Below are 20,803 nucleotides of genomic sequence, written 5' to 3'. Positions count from 1 at the left end.
TCCTTTCAGTTAAATCTGGAACCAGGTATGAGGTCTGAGCAGAAATATTTTGTGCTTTTTGTTTCTCTCAGATCCATTGTTTCATTATAACAACCCTGAAATTGCGATTCCATACTCTTGGTTTTACATTCTCTGGAGTTTGTTCTCAGTTATGTTATTGTATTTTTTACCCCCCCCATATTTTATGTTTTTGTTCTGCTGAACTGAACCCATCTGTTTTGGCCCTCTACTTGAATCCCTTCTGCAAACTTTATCCATTTATCCAACTTTATCCATTAGTTATCATTTGACCGACTCTGCGTAGGCTGATAAGCTCTCGGAGAGGCCTTTTTATGGAGTTCTCCCTCGTCAGTTGAAATATCATATTAGTAAAGCCCTGAGTGTTTTTGTCTTGCTATTCAAAACAAAAACCTCCTCCCATGACACACTGTCCTTCCCCTTCACTGCAACTGGATATTGGGCTGTTCTCAACAATGTACACAGAGAGGGCCTCTATATTCTAACTCCCACCAGGACCTTACATTAACATTGTCTCTCTTCCAGAGCGCATGTCTCTAGTTATGATATACAGTGCATTCGGAAAGTATTCAGACCCGTTGACTTTTTCCACATTTTGTTACATTACAGCCTTATTCTAAAATGTATTAAATCGTTTTTTCCCCCTCATCAATGTACACACTACCCCATAATGGCAAAGCAAAAACAGGTTTTTAGAAATGTTTGCAAATGTATTAAAAATGTAAAACTGATATTACATTTACATAAGTATTCAGACCCTTTACTCAGTGCTTTGTTGAAGCACCTTTGCCAGCGATTACAGCCTTGGGTCTTCTTGGGTATGACGCTACAAGCTTGGCACACCTGTATTTGGGGAGTTTCTACCATTGCTCTCTGCAGATCCTTTCAAGCTCTGTCAGGTTGGATGGGAGCGTCGCTTCAGAGCTATTTTCTGATCTCCAGAGATGTTCAATCGGGCTCAAGTCCGGGCTCTGGAGTGGCTTCCGTCTGGCTACTCTACCATAAAGGCCTGATTGGTGGAGTGCTGCAGAGATGGTTGTCCTTCTGGAAGGTTCTCCCATCTCCACAGAGGAACTCTGGAGCTGTGTCAGAGTGACCATCGGGTTCTTGGTCCCCTCCCTGACCAAGGCCCTTCTGCCCTGATTGCTCAGTTTGGCCGGGTGGCCAGCTCTTCTTTCATCTAAGAATGATGGAGGCCACTGTGTTCTTGGAGACTTTCAATGCTGCAGACATTTTTTGGTACCCTTCCCCAGATCTGTGCCTCGACACAATCTTGTCTCGGAGCTCTACAGACAATTCCTTTGACCTCAAGGCTTGGTTTTGTTCTGACATGCACTGTGAACTGTGGGACCTTATATAGACAGGTGTGTGCTTTTCCAAATAATTTCCAATCGATTGAATTTACTATAGGTGGACTCCAATCAAGTTGTAGAAACATCTCAAGGATGATCAATGGAAACAGGATGCACCTGAGCTTAATTTTGAGTCTCATAGCAAAGGGTCTGAATACTTATGTAAATAAGCTATTTCTGTTTTTTTATTTTTAATACATTTGCAAAAATGTCCTAAAACCTGTTTTCGCTTTGTCATTATGGGTTATTGTGTGTAAATTGACGAAGATTTTTTTTAAATTTAATTCATTTTAGAATAAGGCTACTTTCCGAATTCACTGTAACATGAAAATACGTAGGAGGGAGTTTGTATGATAGGTGCATTGATTTATCTGACTTAAACCACACTTGTTTCTCTATGTGTTTGGATGTGGGTTTTTCTTTGAGTGTTAAATGGAATCGAAATGCAGGTCTCCCGCTATGCAATGTTCAGAAACAGGATATCTCTGCCTGGGTGTGAGACTGTGTATGTGCATGTCTGTACTCTTTGTGCCTGTCCTGGTTTCTCACCCCTCCTTCTCCTCTGTCTTGCAGGGAAGCAGCATAACAGTGAGTTCTCCCGCCTTATCGCCCAGGTCCGGGGTCGCCTGGAGACTGCGAGGAAGAGGGAGATAAAGCAGAAAGTGAGGGATGAGGGAGGAGAGGAGGACCAGGGAGTGGGCTCCAGCTCTGCAGGTACCACAGTAACCCTTATTAGCATGCCGAGGGAATGAAACAGGAGGGTTAACACTGTCACCAGTGTTAACCCTCTTACAGCCCCCAGCCTTCTCAGCAGAGCTCAGTCAATAAGCTTTAATCTATCTTCTTTATTAGGAGGTAGCTTATTCGAACCTCTATGACCCCAGCCACCCCTCTTATATTGCCTCTGATCCGTGTTCTGTCATGGTGATGTCTCAATGTGGGCATTAGTCATGCCCCTTTAAAGATGCATGATAAAATGGTGCCGAAGAGGATGGCAGACGTTTTACATGCCCATAATCAATTGTGCTATTTTGTTCGTTTTTTTACGTTGTTTGTAACTTTTGTTTTAACTTATTTTGTACATAATGTTGCTGCTACCGTTTCTTATGACCGAAAATAACTTCTGGATATCAGATATGGGATTACTCACCATGGACCTGAAGAAGCTTTTTCCTTTAACGAGTCCGACGAGAAAGATATACTGCTCTCCCGGGAACAGGCCCAGATCCATGTAATTTGTGTGAAGAAAAGACGGAGGAAAAGAGGACTCAGATCAGGCTGCCTTTTGAGAATCCGTAGGCGAGCGAGTAAACTCCCATTGCCATCAATTCTACTTGCTAACATGCAATCATTGGAAAATAAAATGGATGACCTACGATTATCCTACAAACGGGACAATTAAAACTGTAATATCCTATGTTTCATCGAGCCGTGGCTGAACTACGACACGGACAATATAGAGCTGGAGGGATTTTCAATGCACTGGCAGAACAGAGAAGCTACGTCTGGTAAGACGAGGGGTGGGGGTGTGTACCTTTTTGTCAATAACAGCTGGTGCGTGATGTCTAATATTAAAGAAGTTTTGAGGTATTGCTCGCCTGAGGTAGAGTACCTTATGATAAGCTGTGGACCACACTATCTACCAAGAGAGTTCTCATCTATATTATTCGTAGCCGTCTATTTACCACCACAGACCGATGCTGGCACTAAGAAAATGCTCACCCAGAAGCGGAGCTCCTAGTGGTCAGGGACTTTAATGCAGGCAAACTTAAATAAGTTTTACCAAATTTTTACCAGCATGTCACATGTGCAACCAGAGGGGAAAAAAACTCTAGACCACCTTTACTCCACACACAGAGATGCATACAAAGTTCTCCACCGCCCTCCATTTGGCAAATCTGACCATAATTCTATCCTTCTGATTCCTGCTTACGGGCAAAAACTAAAGCAGGAAGTACCAGTGACTAGCTCAATACGGTAGTGGTCAGATGGCGCGGGTGCTACGCACAAGACTGGAATATGTTCCGGGATTCATCCAATGGCATTGAGGAGTATACCACCTCAGTCATCGACTTCATCAATAAGTGCATCGACGACGTCATCCCCACAGTGACCGTACGTACATATCCCAACCAGAAGCCATGGATTACATAAAGCTAAAGGCTAGAGCTATGCATCGAGCTAAAAACTAGAGCTGCCGCTTTCAAGGAGCGGGACACTAATCCAGACGCCTATAAGAAATCCCGCTATGCCCTCAGACAAACCATCAAACAAGCAAAGCGTCAATATAGGATTAAGATTGAATCCTACTACACTGGCTCTGACCCTCGTCCGATTTTGCAGGGCTTGAAAACTATTACGGACTACAAAGGGAAACCCAGACGCGAGCCGCCCAGTGACGCGAGCCTACCAAACAGCTAAATGCCTTTTATGCTCGCTTCGAGGCAAGCAAAAATGAAGCATGCATGAGAGCACCAGCTGTTCTGGATGACTTTGTGATAACTCTCGGTAGCCGATGTGAGAAAGACCTTTAAACAGGTCAACATTCACAAGGCCATGGGGCCAGTTGGATTACCAGGACGTGTACTGAAGCATGCGTGGACCAACTGGCAAGTGTCTTCACTGACATTTTTAACCTCTCCCTGACCGAGTCTGTAATACCTACTTGTTTCAAGCAGACCACCAAAGGTAACCTGCTTAAATGAATACCGGCCCATAGCACTCACGTCGGTAGCCATGAATTGCTTTGAAAGGTTGGTCATGGCTCACATCAACAGTATCCTCCTGGATACCCTAGATCCACTCCAATTTGCATACAGCCCCAACAGATCCACAGATGACGCAATCTCAATCGGACTCCACACTGCCCTTTCCCACCCGTACAAAAGGAACACCTATGTGAGAATGCTAATCATTGACTACAGCTCAGCGTTCAACACCATAGTGCCCACGAAGCTCATCACTAAGCTAAGGACCCTGGGACTAAACACCTCCCTATGCAACTGGATCCTGGACTCCCTGACGGGCCACCCCCAGGTGGTAAGGGTAGGCAACAACACGTCTATTATGCTGATCCTCAACACAGGGGCCCCTCGGGGGGGTGTTGAGGATCAGCATAATAGACGTGTTGTTATTCCCCTCCTGTACTCCTTGTTCACCCACGACTGCGTGGCCAAACATGACTCCAACACCATTAAGTTTGCTGACGACACAACAGTGCTAAGTCTATAGGGAGGAGGTCAGTGAATTGGCAGTGTGGTGCCAGGACAAACACCTCTCCCTCAATGTGAGCAAGACAAAGGAGCTGATCGTGGGCAAAAGGAAAAGGTGGACCAAACAGGCCCCCATTAAAATCAACGGGGCTGTAGTGGAGCGGGTCGAGAGTTTCAAGTTCCTTGGTGACCACATCACCAACGATCTATCATGGTCCAAACACACCAAGACAGTTGTGAAGAGTGCACGACAAAACCTTTTCCCCCTCAGAAGACTGAAAAGATTTGGCATGGGTCCACAGATCCTCAAAAAGTTCTACAGCTGCACCATTGAGAGCATCCTGACCGGTTGGGTCACCGTCTGGTATGGCAACTGCTCGGCATCTGACTAGTAAAAATTCCCTGTCTTAGGTCAGTTAGGATCACCACTTTGTTGTAAAAATGTGAAATGTCAGAATAATAGTAGACAGAATGATTTATTTCAGCTTTTATTTCTTTCATCAATTTCCCAGTGGGTCAGAAGTTTACATACACTCAATTAGTATTTGGTAGCATTGACTTTAAATTGTTTAACTTGGGTCAAACGTTTCGTGTAGCCTTCCCACAATAAGTTGGGTGAATTTTGGCCCATTCCTCCTGACAGAGCTGGTATATCTGAGTCAGGTTTGTAGGCCTCCTTGTTCGCCTACACTTTCAGTTCTGCCCACACATTTTCTATAAGATTGAGGTCAGGGCTTTGTGATGTTCACTCCAATACCTTGACTTTGTTGTCCTTAAGCCATTTTGCCACAACTTTGGAAGTATGCTTGAGGTCATTGTCCATTTGGAAGACCCATTTGCAACCAAGCTTTAAGTTCCTGACTGATGTCTTGAGATGTTGCTTCAATATATCCACATAATGTTCTTTCCTCATGATGCCATCTATTTTGTGAAGTGCACCAGTCCCTCTTGCAGCAAAGCACCCCCACAACATGATGCTGCCACCCCCGTGCTTCACGGTTGGGATGGTGTTCTTCGGTTTGCAAGCCTGTCCTTTTTCCTCCAACATAACGATGGTCATAATGGCCAAGCAGTTCTATTTTTGTTTCATCAGACCAGAGGACATTTCTCCAAAAACTACGATATTTTTCCCCATGTGCAGTTGCAAACCATAGTCTGACTTTTTTATGGCGGTTTTGGAGCAGTGGCTTCTTCCTTGCTGAGTGGACTTTCAGGTTATGTCGATATAGGACTCGTTTTACTGTGGATRTAGATACTTTTGTACCTGTTTCCTCCTGCTTCTTCACAAGGTCCTTTGCTGTTGTTCTGGGATTGATTTGCACCTTTCGCACAAAAGTACATTAATCTCTAGGAGACAGAACGCGTCTCCTTCCTGAGCGGTATGATGGCTGCGTGGTCCCATGGTGTTTATACTTGCGTACTATTGTTTGTACAGATGAACATGGTACCTTCAGGCATTTGGAAATTGCTCCCACGGATGAACCAGACTTGTGGAGGTCTACAATTCTTTTCTGAGGTCTTGACTGATTTCTTTTTTTTTACCCATGATGTCAAGCAAAGAGGCACTGAGTTTGAAGGTAGGCCTTTAAATACATCCACATTTACACCTCCAATTGACTCAAATGATGTCAATTAGCCTATCAGAAGCTTCTAACGCCATGATGTAATTTTCTTGAATTTCCAAGCTGGTTAAAGACACAGTCAACTTAGTGTATGTAAACTTCTGACCCACTGGAATTGTGATACAGTGAATTATAAGTGAAATAATCTGTCTGTAAACAATTGTTGGGAAAATGACTTGTGTCATGCACAAAGTAGATGTCCTAACCGACTTGCCATAACTATAGTTTGTTAACAAGATATTTGTGGAGTGGTTGAAAAACGAGTTTTAATCACTCCAACCTAAGTGTATGTAAACTTCGGACTTTAACTGTATATAATAGGCGGTGTCAGAGGAAAGCTCATCAATTGTCAGACACTCCAGTCACCCAAGTCTCTGCTACCCTACGGCAAGCRGTACCGGAGCACCAAGTCTAGGACCAAAAGGCTCCTTAACGGCTTCTACCCCCAACTGCTGAACAATTAATCAAATGGCCTCCGGACTATTACATTGACCCCCCCCCCCATTTGTTTTGTACACTGCTGCTACTAGCTGTTTATCATCTATGCATAGTGACTTCACCCTTACCTACATGTACAAATTACCTCTAACCTGTACCCCCGCACACTGACTCGGTACCGGTACCCCCTGTATTTATCCTCATTATTCTTTTGTTATTGTGTTAGTTTTGTATTATTTTTTACTCTAGTTTCTTTGGTAAATATTTTCATAACTCTTCTTGAACTGTACTGTTGGTTAAGGGCTTGTAAGTAAGTATTTCGCTGTAAGGTCTACACTTGTTGTATTCGGCGCATGTGACAAAGTTTGATTTGATTTGACACCACCATACCCATGCCATCTTTCTCATGTGGTGCAAGGAATTACAGCCCCAGAGTACAATTCATTATGAAAGACAATACACACACTCTTACCTCTGCATGTGTTGTTCGTCTTTGCACGTAAGCAAAAAAATAAACAAATGCATTGCATAACATTTGGAAACATATTTCCACATGATTTATTATGTATATTATTTTTTGCTGACATGCAACACACCCACGAGCTCTATTGGGATACATGCCCAGTATGTCTTGAAAAAGGTCAAGACAAGGTGTTTTGATCAGTTATGCACAAGAAGAGAATTAGTTTATTCCTTTTCTATGTCTTTATCATGTCTGATTGCTGGCTGCTTAGATTAGTCCACTTGCAATTGCAGTTTTTTCTCAAATGTATGCGTTTTTTCGTACACATTTAATTTAGCTGAAACGTGGATTTTGTGATGGTGCCTATTAATTTTCAGTGGAAGGCAAGACCAAACACCAAGCTAGCGCCGAGGTGTTTGAAGCTAGTGGAGCTAGTCAAACAGAGCATGAACAGGGCAGGCTTCAAGTTGCAAATTATTGGCGATATGGCAGCAACATTGACTAATCGCGGCTCGCTATAGCTTCCAGCCCGTGCTGGATTTGCTGTTGATACCTAGCACTACCTAGCATGCTGTTGGCTTGCTCCTTTAAAAAAACACCCACATGGCGATCAACTGTTGCCAAATAAAGTATTTCCGTTCCATGGAAATCCCCCATCATAGACCAAAACATCAGTACATGCAAAGGTAATCATATTCATAATGCATTAGTCACACTTCAGAATGTCAGCCACATATGGAATATCATTAACTGCTGGTCATGAACCTTTTTCTCTCTGCCTAGAAGACAGTGGTGTGTTTGTGGTTAAAACTATTCCCCATTACCTTGGGGAAATATCTATGGGATAAGATATCATTTAACATGGATGACTTTAGCATCTATCACACAGTCTGCTCAAATCATGTTTACAACGTTAAAATAGGACCGATCCAGATTATAAACCATGACATGGATTTCAAGCAAGGTTTCCTAGCACAGATTCCTCATAGCTAATTTTCTCACCACTAAATGATTTTATACCAGTTTTATGATCATGTTATTCATGTTATGATCCATGTTATTTTCCCTCCTTCCTGTAGATAAGGCAGCACAACAGGAACAGAGTGATCCCAGCCCCAGTGACTCAGAGGCCTGCTGCGTATCGATGACATCACTAGTGGAGGAGCCCTCTGAGAAGCAGCAGCAGCAGCAGCCTTCTGTTGTAGCGGTCATCTCCAGGTCACCCAGCCCATGTCTCAGTGAGGTGTCCATCAGCAGGTGAGGGAGCCCAGGAGACGGCAGAATTGAGTAAGGTGAAGTTGCCCGGATACGCTTATCTTGGGTCAGTTTGGCGTTTTCCCCACTAATGGTTAAGGTTAGGCTTGGCGGAGGGTATAGGGCTGTTGCGATGACCATATTAGCCACTCTATTGTCCCTGGAATCACTCTGACATCATTGCAAATGTAATCGAAATCTAATCAAACACTTCATGAGAGCCCATGAGCAACATTTCTATAGACTATGAAATTGCTTGAGAAAACAGAGTGATGGCCTCTTAAAAAGAGGAGCATTTCATCAGCTTTCTATAGGCTAGGCCAACTGTATTTATTTCTCAACTTTCCTAATATTAAGCAATATTAAGCACATTGCTTATCTTTACGACAGGTGTATAACCTACCTGGCTGGCATGATAATTAACCACAGGAAAAGTGTCTTCCATTTGCTATTGTAAGTCCAGATGACATGCATTTTTCCCTGCCCCTGTTTCGAGACAGGTGCATGATAATGGTCCATTCTATATTCACACATTAAATAAAACTTTATTTGTCACATGCGCCGAATACAACAGGTATTATTGTGAAATGCTTACTTACAAGCCCTTAACCAACAGTGCAGTTCAAGAAAGAGTAAAAATAATACAAAAGTAACACAATAAAATAGCAATAACGAGGCTATATACAGGGGGTACCGGTACCGAGTCAATGTGCGGGGGTACAGGTTAGTCTAGGTAATTAGTACATGTAGGTAGGGGTGAAGTGACTATGCATACATTATTTAGTAAATGTAAAGTCAAGATTAAATCAAGAATAGTCTGATGGGTGACTATTAGCTTATCAGTTGTGAATTATATATTATCACTTGTGAATGAAGCCCAGTTTAAGGCAAGAAACAATGGCAATTAAAAAAATTTAAAAAACTTTTCAGAATCATAGTCACGCACTTCATGTAGACTAGCCCATAGGCCTATATGTTTTGATAAGATTATAACTAAAGTGGCCAAATAACTTCTTAAAATTAAGCACATTAATCCCCTTTACAAGGGGTGTAGAGCCTAACTGGCATACATAAGCAGTGCATGAGTTTCAAGTTTGGAGAAGATAATTTTCACCATAAAAATACACCTTTATAATAAAAGCGTTACATGCATAATCACATTTGTGGTCAATTTTGATAATGGTGTTTTCCCACTAATGGAACATTTGCCCTTAGTCTACTGTCGTGTGCGCATTGMTGTGCTTATAATGTGAAGAAATAGCCTAATAGTTTATCAACATTTTAAGCTAAATGTTCTGATCTGTTGCGTCAACATCATTGCGTAAAAAGTTTTTTTTGATGGTAGTGGTTGTATTAATTTGTGATCTATCACATCTCACAACTGTCCCAGACTATGGAATATTTATTTATCGCACAGAATATAATAGGAACAACTTTTGTACTATGGGGGATAGTAGATTGACATAGGCTAGTGCTTTTGCTGTTCGTTAGGCCTGACGAAAAGTAAATGTGGACAGTTCTTCCAATATCTTCATTATGCACCTAGGAATTGGATAAGGACGCGCGCAATTGCGTCCCCGATGTCTGTCTTCACTTGTAGCCTGTGAATGAGAAGTGCTTTGGAGCAGGTAGCACTCGGGAGAAGGGCTGCAAAAGGCATGGATTTTTTTCCCAGTGCATTATGGCCACACAAAGAGGATGCCCCTGGGAAATTTGAGGCATTATCAAGTGCTTCTCTAATTGTGAATGAGAGACTGAGGAAGTGTGTACAGCAGGTGCAAAAAACAAAGCGGAGCTCATGCCTTACAATGTATTAAAAATCAAAACGTATAGCCCAACGTTTGTAGAACATTACATTAATAACTCTTAATTAAGCATATAGGAATACCTAATTCTTTCTTAACCGCTCAACACAGAATAGCCGCATGTGTGCACTCCCTCAAATTGTTTGGAGAAAATATCCTTTCTATTTTATTCAGCTTTGTTCAATTGTATTCTTCATACTATAAAATAATATAAAATAATGCCACTAAGCAAATTTTGTCTGCTAAATAATCTAGTGTAGCCCACAGCCATATGGCATAGCCAGGTCAGGACCTATCATACGGTCAACTCAGAGTATGCTATTCTGTTCTTCTGAAATAGACTACATTTTCTTCATATCATGTTTCGTTAGACCTGTCTAAAGTAAATCATGGATTTATTTTTTTTATTTTTTTTTATTTCACCTTTATTTAACCAGGTAGGCTAGTTGAGAACAAGTTCTCATTTGCAACTGCGACCTGGCCAAGATAAAGCATAGCAGTGTGAACAGACAACACAGAGTTACACATGGAGTAAACAATAAACAAGTCAATAACATGGTAGAAAAAAAAGAGAATCTATATACAATGTGTGCAAACGGCATGAGGTAGGCAATAAATCGAATAATTACAATTTAGCAATAACACTGGAGTGATAATCATCAGATGATCATGTGCAAGAAGAGATACTGGTGTGCAAAAGAGCAGAAAAGTAAATAAATAAATAAAAGCAGTATGGGGGGTGAGGTAGGTAAATTGGGTGGGTAGTTTACAGATGGACTATGTACAGCTGCAGCGATCGGTTAGCTGCTCGGATAGCAGATTTTTAAAGTTGTTGAGGGAGATAAAAGTCTCCAACTTCAGAGATTTTTGCAATTCGTTCCAGTCGCAGCAGAGAACTGGAAGGAAAGGCGTCAAATGAGGTTTTGGCTTTAGGGATGATCAGTGAGATACACCTGCTGGAGCGCGTGCTGCGGGTGGGTGTAGCCATCGTGACCAGTGAACTGAGATAAGGCGGCACTTTACCTAGCATAGCCTTGTAGATGACCTGGAGCCAGTGGGTCTGACGACGAACATGTAGCGAGGGCCAGCCGACTAGGGCATACAGGTCGCAGTGGTGGGTCGTATAAGGTGCTTTAGTAACAAAACGAATGGCACTGTGATAAACTGCATCCAGTTTGCTGAGTAGAGTATTGGAAGCTATTTTGTAGATGACATCGCCGAAGTCGAGGATCGGTAGGATAGTCAGTTTTACTAGGGTAAGTTTGGCGGCGTGAGTGAAGGAGGCTTTGTTGCGGAATAGAAAGCCGATTCTTGATTTGATTTTGGATTGGAGATGTTTGATATGAGTCCGGAAGGAGAGTTTGCAGTCTAGCCAGACACCTAGGTACTTATAGATGTCCACATATTCTAGGTCGGAACCGTCCAGGGTGGTGATGCTAGTCGGCGTGCGGGTGCAGGCAGCGAACGGTTGAAAAGCATGCATTTGGTTTACTAGCGTTTAAGAGCAGTTGGAGGCCACGGAAGGAGTGTTTGTATGGCATTGAAGCTCGTTTGGAGGTTAGATAGCACAGTGTCCAAGGAAGGGCCGGAAGTATATAGAATGGTGTCGTCTGCGTAGAGGTGGATCAGGGAATCGCCCGGCAAAGAGCAACATCATTGATGTATACAGAGAAAAGAGTCGGCCCGAGAATTGAACCCTGTGGTACCCCCATAGAGACTGCCAGAGGACGGGACAACATGCCTCCGATTTGACACACTGAACTCTGTCTGCAAAGTAGTTGGTGAACCAGGCAAGGCAGTCTGATGTAGAAACCAGAGGGCTACTGAGTCTGCCGATAAGAATATGGTGATTGACAGAGTCGAAAGCCTTGGCCAGGTCGATGAAGACGGCTGCACAGTAATGTCTTTTATCGATGGCGGTTATGATATCGTTTAGTAACTTGAGCGTGGCTGAGGTGCACCCGTGACCGGCTCGGAAACCGGATTGCACAGCGGAGAAGGTGTGAACTATATTACATGGATTTTTTCAACTTTTCAAAATGTACTCTAACAGTCAAAAGTTTTAGAACACCTACTCATTCAAGGGTTTTTCTTTATTATTACTACTTTCTACATTGTAGAATAATAGTGAAGACATCACACTATGAAATAACACATATGGAATCATGTAGTAATCAAAAAAGTGTGAATCAAAATATATATATATACAGTGGGGAGAACAAGTATTTGATACACTGCCGATTTTTCAGGTTTTCCTACTTACAAAGCATGTAGAGGTCTGTAATTTGTATCATAGGTACACTTCAACTGTGAGAGATGGAATCTAAATCAAAAATCCAGAAAATCACATTGTATGATTTTTAAGTAATTAATTTGCATTTTATTGCATGACATAAGTATTTGATCACCTACCAACCATACTCCCTTACACAGGAGTATACTTTTTGAGGCTGTCACATTGCTGAAAAGAGAGAACAGTAACTTATTAGTTCAGGTTCATGTTTTGTCTACTGGTACTACATTATCATCTACTGCTCATATACATGTATAATACTGGATTAAATAATGATGTTGTAATAACTGCTTACTGTACCTCCACTGATCTCCACAGTGACCTGCTCAAAGGGTTCCAGGATTCTGTACACCTCCTCACATTCCTCTTGGGTCAGCGCATAAACAGGTGCATTGACAATGGCCAGGGTAGAGATGATGGCATCCGTTGACTCAAGAATCCGCTTCAACATATAAAATGTTGAATTCCCCCTTGTAGTGCAGTCTTGTTTAGGCCTCAGCTCAGGCATTCCCATCTGGCATTGTGTAGACTTTCGTTTTTTAGCACCTACTGTGCTCCTGTGGAAGTATTCCACAGCTGCTTTCACTTTGTCCACAGTGGACTTCATCACCTTCAGAGCATCTCTTACAATCAGGTTGATTGTGTGGGCAAGACATGGATGATGGGTCCATTTAAACATTTTCATGGCTTTGTTTATATTAGCTGCATTGTCGCTAACACAACAGACCACTTTTCCATCTACTTGCCATTCTCTGGCCACTCTCAACAGTTCCTCTGCCAAGTTCTCTGAGGTGTGTCTGTCACTGAATTCAAAGCAGTCCAGAAGACAGCTAGAACTCGAAAAATCTTCAATGAAGTGACATGTAACCGACATGTAAGAAGTGGTTACCCTTGATGTCCAGCAGTCAGTGGTAAGGCAAACTGCAGTAGCTTTTTGGACTCTTTCCCACACTGAAGCCTGTGTGCTCCTGTACAGTTATGGAATAAGTGATTTTTGAAAGGGTTTTCCTGCTTGGGATTGTGTACATTGGATTTAGACTATTGCTATACGTTCTAAAACCTCTGTCCTCCGTGATCGAAAATGTCTGGAAATCGGTGGCAATCATTTTAACCAATGCAATATCAATTTGGCCTTCTTTTGCTACAGACATAGACTTTGGCATAAACTGGTCCATAGAAGACTTTGTTGATGTGGTTCGCAGAGTAGGCCTACTTGACTGAGTAGATACATCTCCACGTCTGGAGGTTCTGGCTCGACCACTATCACTAGCAGGCCCGCTAGTTTCTCAAAGCTCCGCTTCAGCTAGCTTCACAGTTGGGTGCACAGTTCGCATATGCCGGTGTAGGTTGTGCGTAGAACCAGCTTTATGAGATTTTGTTTTTGAAAATTCTACACTGTGCTATAACATTGTCTATATTATTAAAATGCATCCAAATGCTACTGTGCTTCCGACTCATTTTCCAGCTGATGTTTTCACAGCTGTCCTTCCTCTCTCTCCTCTGCTGCTAAGTGTGTGACTGTCAGTGAGTTGGCTCGGCCCTCCCTCACGCATCTTTGGTTCATTGGTTGACACTGCGTGTCTGATTGACAGGAACAACAGGTGAGGCTGTTAGTTTGAGCAGACAGTCAGAACGAATGTGTGCACTTGAACATTTAGACCTATATTATAAAAATGTTTAGTTATTTGAATTTTATATTTTTATAAATAGATTTGGCTCTTCTAATATGCGAGCCGGCTCGAAAACGTTCACCTACAAGAGCCGTCTCTTAGAGTCAACTCGTTCCCGAACGACCCATCACTAGGAGTTTGCCAGTTTGCATTATTAAAAAACTGAAATGAGTTACCTCTGGTTCGTTCAACGATTACTATGGGGGATATTCATTCAATGGGAAAGAATAGGGTTTTGGGATAAACGTCAAAAATAAGGCCAGAGGTAGAGGGCTGCATTCCAGTTGGATGCCCGTGGAACATTTCAGCACGGTCTGCATTTTTCATGCTGCGGTTGGGAGTGGGTAGTCAGACTGACAATTTTGGGATGAAAATATTTTTGTTGTCCCGTGGATTATTTGGAAACAGTCGTCTTTCTGCGTTGTGTGCGTTAGCCTACCTATGGATATTAAAAGCAGTAATACCGAATGCCTAATAGAATAGCGACTTGAGAATATCTGGTAATTTAACCTATTTGTGGATAACACAGGCTTCGGAGATCTTATACATTTTGTTATATGAGATCATTTCAGTCAGTTGACATGACATTTATGAATTTTAAGCCTTTGTGGTTTGTGATGTTTTTAAATTAGCCTACATAAATGCTTCAAAATTCACAAAAAGTGACATTAGCTGATGAAGATTATCTCAAAAAACAAAAGTATAAGATATCCTAAAAATGTGTTTACCACAGACCTTATTTTCAGCGTTTATCAAAAAACCCTACAAAAACTCCTACCTTTTCTCAATAGGGGGTGCTGTTTACACTTTGTAGAATTTGTTCCCAAATTAAACTGCCTCGTACTCAATTCTTGCTCGTACAATATGCATATTATTATTACTATTGGATAGAAAACACTCTCTAGTTTCTAAAACCGTTTTAATTATTTCTCTGAGTGAAACAGAACTCATTCTGCAGCACACTTCCTGTCAAGAAGTGAGATTTCTGAAATCGAGGTCTCTGTTCCAGGGTCGGTTTATAAATTCCCTTGTAAGCTATGGGGCTACATGCACTGCATACGCCTTCCCCTAGATGTCAGTAAGCGGTGAGACTTTGAATGGAATGGATAGCACCATCTGGGGGAGTATAAAGCCTCTTGGAACGGAAGGACCGACCTTTTCGACGTGGCGCCTGACGCAGGAGGGACACCAGCATGGCGTCCTGAAAAGCTTTCGGTTCTAGCAGTTCTATATCTCCGGCTCTGATTTAATTAGTTTTTTGTCTTAAAAACTTCATAAGGTAGTTAATTTAAACCGACTTATAGCAGTTTATATCAGTTTATTGCGATTTTCTGGAGTTTCTTTGTCAGGCGTTATCGCGAGTTGGGCACCTCTCCGGTACATCGGCGTTAGCAGCTAATTTCTACAGGAGTAGAGGACATCTTTCAACCAAAAGACGATTGTTCTGGACAAAGGACCACTTGCCCAAGATTCTGATGGAAGATCATCCAAAAGTAAGAGCTATTTATGATGTTAATTCGTACTTCTGTGGAACAATGTAAAATTATTAGTCCGCCATTAATTTCGGCATGGTCTCGCTGTAACGCACGCTGTATGTCGAGTAACGTTAATTTTAAAAATCTAACACAGCGGTTGCATTAAGAACTACTGTATCTTTCATTTGCTGTCCAACCTGTATTTTTTAGTCAAGTTTATGATTAGTTATCGATTAGATTAGGTGCCTCTCCAAGATGGCGCCGGGCCAGATTGCCTGAAATGTTGCTACTAATCACATTGTATAACCACGATTTGTGCCACTAAATATGCACATTTTCGAACAAATCCTATATGCATTGTGTAATATGATGTTATAGGACTGTCATCTGATGAAGTATATGAAGGTTAGTCAAAAATTATATATCTTTTGCTGGTTTGTTAGGATCGCTAACCTTTGCTGCTGGTAAACGGCCTGTGTTTCTGGCTATTGTGGTAAGCTAATATAATGCTATATTGTGTTTTAGCTGTAAAACACTTAAAAAATCTGAAATATTGGCTGGATTCACAAGATGTTGGTCTTTCATTTGCTGTACGCTGTGTATTTTTCAGAAAAGTTTTATGATGAGTATTTAGGTATTTGACGTTGGTCTCTGTAATTATTCTGGCTGCTTCGGCACTATTTCAGATTGCAGCTGCAATGTAGAACTGTGATTTATACCTGAAATATGCAAAATTTTCTAACAAAACATATGCTATACAATAAATATGTTATCAGACTGTCATCTGATGAAGTTGTTTCTTGGTTAGTGGCTATTTATATCTTTATTTGGTCGAAATTGTGATAGCTACCTATGCAGGAAAAAAATGGTGGGGAAAAAAAGTTGTGTCTTTTGCTATCGTGGTTAGCTAATAGATTTACATATTGTGTCTTCCCTGTAAAACATTTTAAAAATCAGAAATGATGGCTGGATTCACAAGATGTGTATCTTTCATCTGGTGTCTTGGACTTGTGATTTAATGATATTTAGATGCTAGTATTTACTTGTGACGCTATGCTAGGCTATGCTAGTCAGCTTTTTTACTGATGGGGGTGCTCCCGGATCCGGGATTGGGACCAATTAGAAGTTAACGCCTCCTCTGTGAAGTGTGCATGTGCACAAACTCATTCGGTCTTGCTCTCCTTCTAAACAACGCAATTTAAAAAAAACTTTGGCAAAGGGTGACATTTATAAAGCTTAGTTCACTGTGTTTGTAACCGATTATAGTTTTGGAAAAAGGAAACATGTATTGAGATCAGATGTTTCGTTGATGAGAAAATTAGCAGAATGTCGGCCCAGTTTCAGTCCATCCTCTCCCGCTACCCGCGACTGCACTTCCTCTTACTACCATATTGGGTAGTGAGAAAACGTAATAATCAGATGCTTCTGCTTTATAGCCCCTGTGAAGTGTCTGGGTTTCCACTTCTGCCTGTGCTGTTAAATCGCCTAAACAAACGGTCAGCATTATCTGAGATCCTTGGGACGTCCCTACCCTAAACCTAACCTTAACCATAATCCTTACTTAACCTTAACCTTTACCTTAACCAGTGCTTAATTTGTAAATTGAGAGGTGCTGGAACACAAAGTTAGCGCTAGAGGGGAGTGACCCTGAGGTACCTGAGGTACCGGAACGCATGAGAAAAAAATCACCTTTATAATTAAGCATTGCATGCATATCATCCAGTGGCGAGTTCAGCATGTATATCTTGGTGGTGGTGGGGACACAACCTTTTTGGGGATGCATGCCAGCAAAGCCACTACACAACACTAAACAATACATGTATTGCACTATAACGGTGACAAACGGTGCCCACAAACTGTTATGCCAAAAGCTGTCCCAACAGCAGAGTCCCAACAGCAGTCCCAACACCTTACCACTGCTACTCCTGGCTATAAGCGGAGCCTTGTCTGGCAGCGAAATAGTTCAATAAGCCTAAAAACATAGCTGATATGGCTGATTTGCTTAAACAAATGTGGTTTCTACTGACAATTGAGATTTACAAACAATGGCATAAGGGGACGACAAGCGGATAAGAGGCAATCCGTAATTTCAATTAAGAAATTTATGAGCGAGCTAGGGCGGACGTAGTCATTATAACTATTTGTTCAGTACTTTTGAAATGTACAGCGACAGAATTCAGAACATGGGCCGTTCTTACAATATTCTCCCTGTACACCAAGTCAGAACCGTAGGATAAATAAAGGGGGCATATAAGCAGGCAATGAAAGCTCTCACAATATTCAATGATGAAGTTTCGCTAAAACAGGTTATAAGCTACATGTGCACCACCAAGTCAGAAATGTAGGCAACATTTTAAGAGGTGAAAATAGACCAAATTATTAGGGTGAGGCACATGGCTACTAACAGCTTACTACACAACATAAACTGAGTATTACTTTCTTAGCTACAGTATAGAGTGCATTCGGAAAGACCCCTTGACTTTTGACACATTTTGTTACGTTACAGCCTATTCTAAAATGAATTTTTTTTAAAAATAAAAAAATCTAAATCAATCTACACGCATAATGACAAAGCGAAAACAGATTTTTAGAAATTGTTGCACATTTATAAAAAAATAAATAACTGATACCTTATTTACATAACTATTCAGACCCTTTGCTATGAGACTCGGCATTGAGCTTGGGTGCATCATGTTTCCATTGGTCATCCTTGAGATGTTTCTACAACTTGATTGGATTCCACCTGTGGTAAATTAAATTGATTGGAAATTATTTGGAAAGGTACACACCTGTCTATATAAGGTCCTACAGTTGACAGTGCATGTCAGAACAAAAACCAAGCCATGAGGTTGAAGGAATTGTCCGTAGAACTCCGAGAGAGGATTGTGTCGAGGTACAGATCTGTAGAAGGGTACCAAAAAATGTATGCAGCATTTAAGGTCCGCAAGAACACATTCTTAAAACTAAGTTAGGACCACCAAGATTCTTCCTAGAGCTGGCCAAACTGGGCAATCGGGGGTGAAGGGCCTTGGTCAGGGAGGTGACCAAGAACCCGATGCTAACTCTGACAGAGCTCCATAATTCCTCTATGGAGATGGGAGAACCTTCCAGAAGGACAATCATCTCTGCAGCACTCCACCAATCAGGCCTTTATGGTAGAGTGGCCAGACGGAAGCCACTCCTCTGTAAAAGGCACATGACAGCCCGCTTGGAGTTTGCCAAAGGCACCTAAGTGACTCTCAGACCATGAAAAACAAGATTCTTTGGTCTGATAAAACCAAGATGGAACTCTTTGGCCTGAATGCCAAGCATCATGTCTGGAGGAAACCTGGCACCATCCCTACGATGAAGCATGGTGGTGGCAGCATCATGCTTTGGGGATGTTTTTCAGCGGCAGGGACTGGATCGTGGGAAAAATGAACGGAGCAAAATACAGAGAGACCCTTGATGAACACCTGCTCCAGAGCGCTCAGTACCTCAGGACTGGGGCGAAGGTTCACCTTCCAACAGGACAACAACCCTGAACACACAGCCAAGACAATGCAGGAGTGGCTTCGGGACAAGTCTCTGAATGTCCTTGATTGGCCCAACCAGAGCTCGGACTTGTACCCGATCTAACATCTCCAGAGAGATGTGAAAATAGCTGTGCAGCGACGCTCCCCATCCAACCTGACTGCGCTTGAGAGCATCTGCTGAGAAGAATGGGAGAAACTCCCCAAGCTTGTAGCGTCATACCCAAGAAGACTCGAGGCTGTAATCACTGCCAAAGGTGCTTTAAGAAAGTACTGAGTAGAGGGTCTGAATACTTATCTAAATGTGATATTTCATATTTTAGTTTTTTATACATTTGTAAACATTACTAAAAACCTCTAACGTAACAAATTGTGGAAAAGGTTAAGAGGTCTGAATACTTTCCGAATGCTCTGTACATATCTCCCTGGCATATTACATAATTTATGAAGCAGCATACAAAGACATTTTTGGAATCACCTTGTTGTGGTGTGCTCACTTGAACAGGAAGGTGGCGTGGCAGTCCTTCGTGGGCAGATTTTGTCATCAAAGTCTGGCATTCACTGGATTTATGGTGCTTTCAAGACAACTGGGAACTCTGAAAAAAACAAGGTCAAATCATGATGATGTCAGTGATCTTCAGTTCGTAGCTCTAGAAAGAGGCCCGAGTTCCCAACTTACAATTCCGAGTTGGATGACCGTTCAAAGCGTATTTTCTCAGTCGGAGCTCGTTTCCCCCCCCGAGTTCCCAGTCACTGAAGTCAGATTTCCCAGTCCTCAACAGGCAGCTTCATTAAATAGTACCCGCAAAGTTCCCAGTCTCAACGTCAACAGTGAAGAGGCAACTCCAGGATGCTGGCCTTCTAGGCAGAGTTCCTCTGTCCAGTGTCTGTGTTCTTTTGCCCATCTTAATCTTTTCTTTTTATTGGCCAGTCTGAGTTATGGCTTTTTCTTTGCAACTCTGCCTTGAAGCCCAGCATAATTTAATGAAGCTGCCAGTTGAGGACTTCTGTTGAAACAGAAACAGTTGAGGCATCTGTTTCTCAAACTAGACACACTAATGTACTTGTCCTCTTGCTCAGTTGTGCACTGGGGCCTCCCACTCCTCTTTCTATTCTGGTTAGAGACAGTTTGCGCTGTTCTGTGAAGGGAGTATTACACAGCGTTGTACGAGATCTTCAGTTTCTTGGCAATTTCTTGCATGAATAGCCTTAATTTCTCAGAACAAGAACTGTAGTCAAACCCACAAAGGATGATGCTCCAGATACACAACTAGTCTAAAGAAGACCATTTTATTTCTTCTTTAATCAGAACAACAGTTTTCAGCTGTGCTAACATAATTGCAAAGGGTTTTCAAATGATCAATTAGCCTTTTAAAATATTAAACTTGGATTAGCTAACACAACGTGCCATTGGAACACAGGAGTGATGGTTGCTGATAATAGGCCTCTGTACGCCTATGTAGATATTCCATAACAAATCAGCCGTTTCCAGCTAAAATGGTCATTTACAACATTAACAATGTCTGCACTGTATTTCTGATCAATTTTATGTTATTTTAATGGACAAAAAATTAGCTTTTCTTTCAAAAACAAGGACATTTCTAAGTGACCCCAAACTTTTGAACGGTAGTGTATACTATGTTATTACGATATAGACGGATGGATGTGTTCTAGACAAGTATGGCCATA

At 41.8% G+C, this 20,803-nt stretch overlaps 1 protein-coding gene across 3 annotated transcripts in view; it reads left to right on the top strand.

The window, feature by feature from the left end:
* Positions 1-20,803, top strand: part of LOC111970134 (E3 ubiquitin-protein ligase RAD18) — a 93,229-nt gene that overhangs the window by 40,347 nt on the left and 32,079 nt on the right. For 2 of the 3 annotated variants that reach the window (XM_023996658.2, XM_023996657.2), the window contains exons 10-11: positions 1,944-2,084; positions 8,185-8,362. In XM_023996658.2, coding sequence (XP_023852426.1) covers positions 1,944-2,084; positions 8,185-8,362 — 319 coding nt within the window. Of the gene's footprint in view, positions 1-1,943; positions 2,085-8,184; positions 8,398-20,803 lie in introns of all 3 variants that reach the window. The other variant, XR_002878074.2, reaches the window with a different exon arrangement.

This window comes from Salvelinus sp. IW2-2015, linkage group LG11, assembly GCF_002910315.2.
Source record: "Salvelinus sp. IW2-2015 linkage group LG11, ASM291031v2, whole genome shotgun sequence".
NCBI classification, from domain to species: domain Eukaryota; kingdom Metazoa; phylum Chordata; class Actinopteri; order Salmoniformes; family Salmonidae; genus Salvelinus; species Salvelinus sp. IW2-2015.
This window is presented reverse-complemented; position numbering and strand designations above follow the sequence as displayed.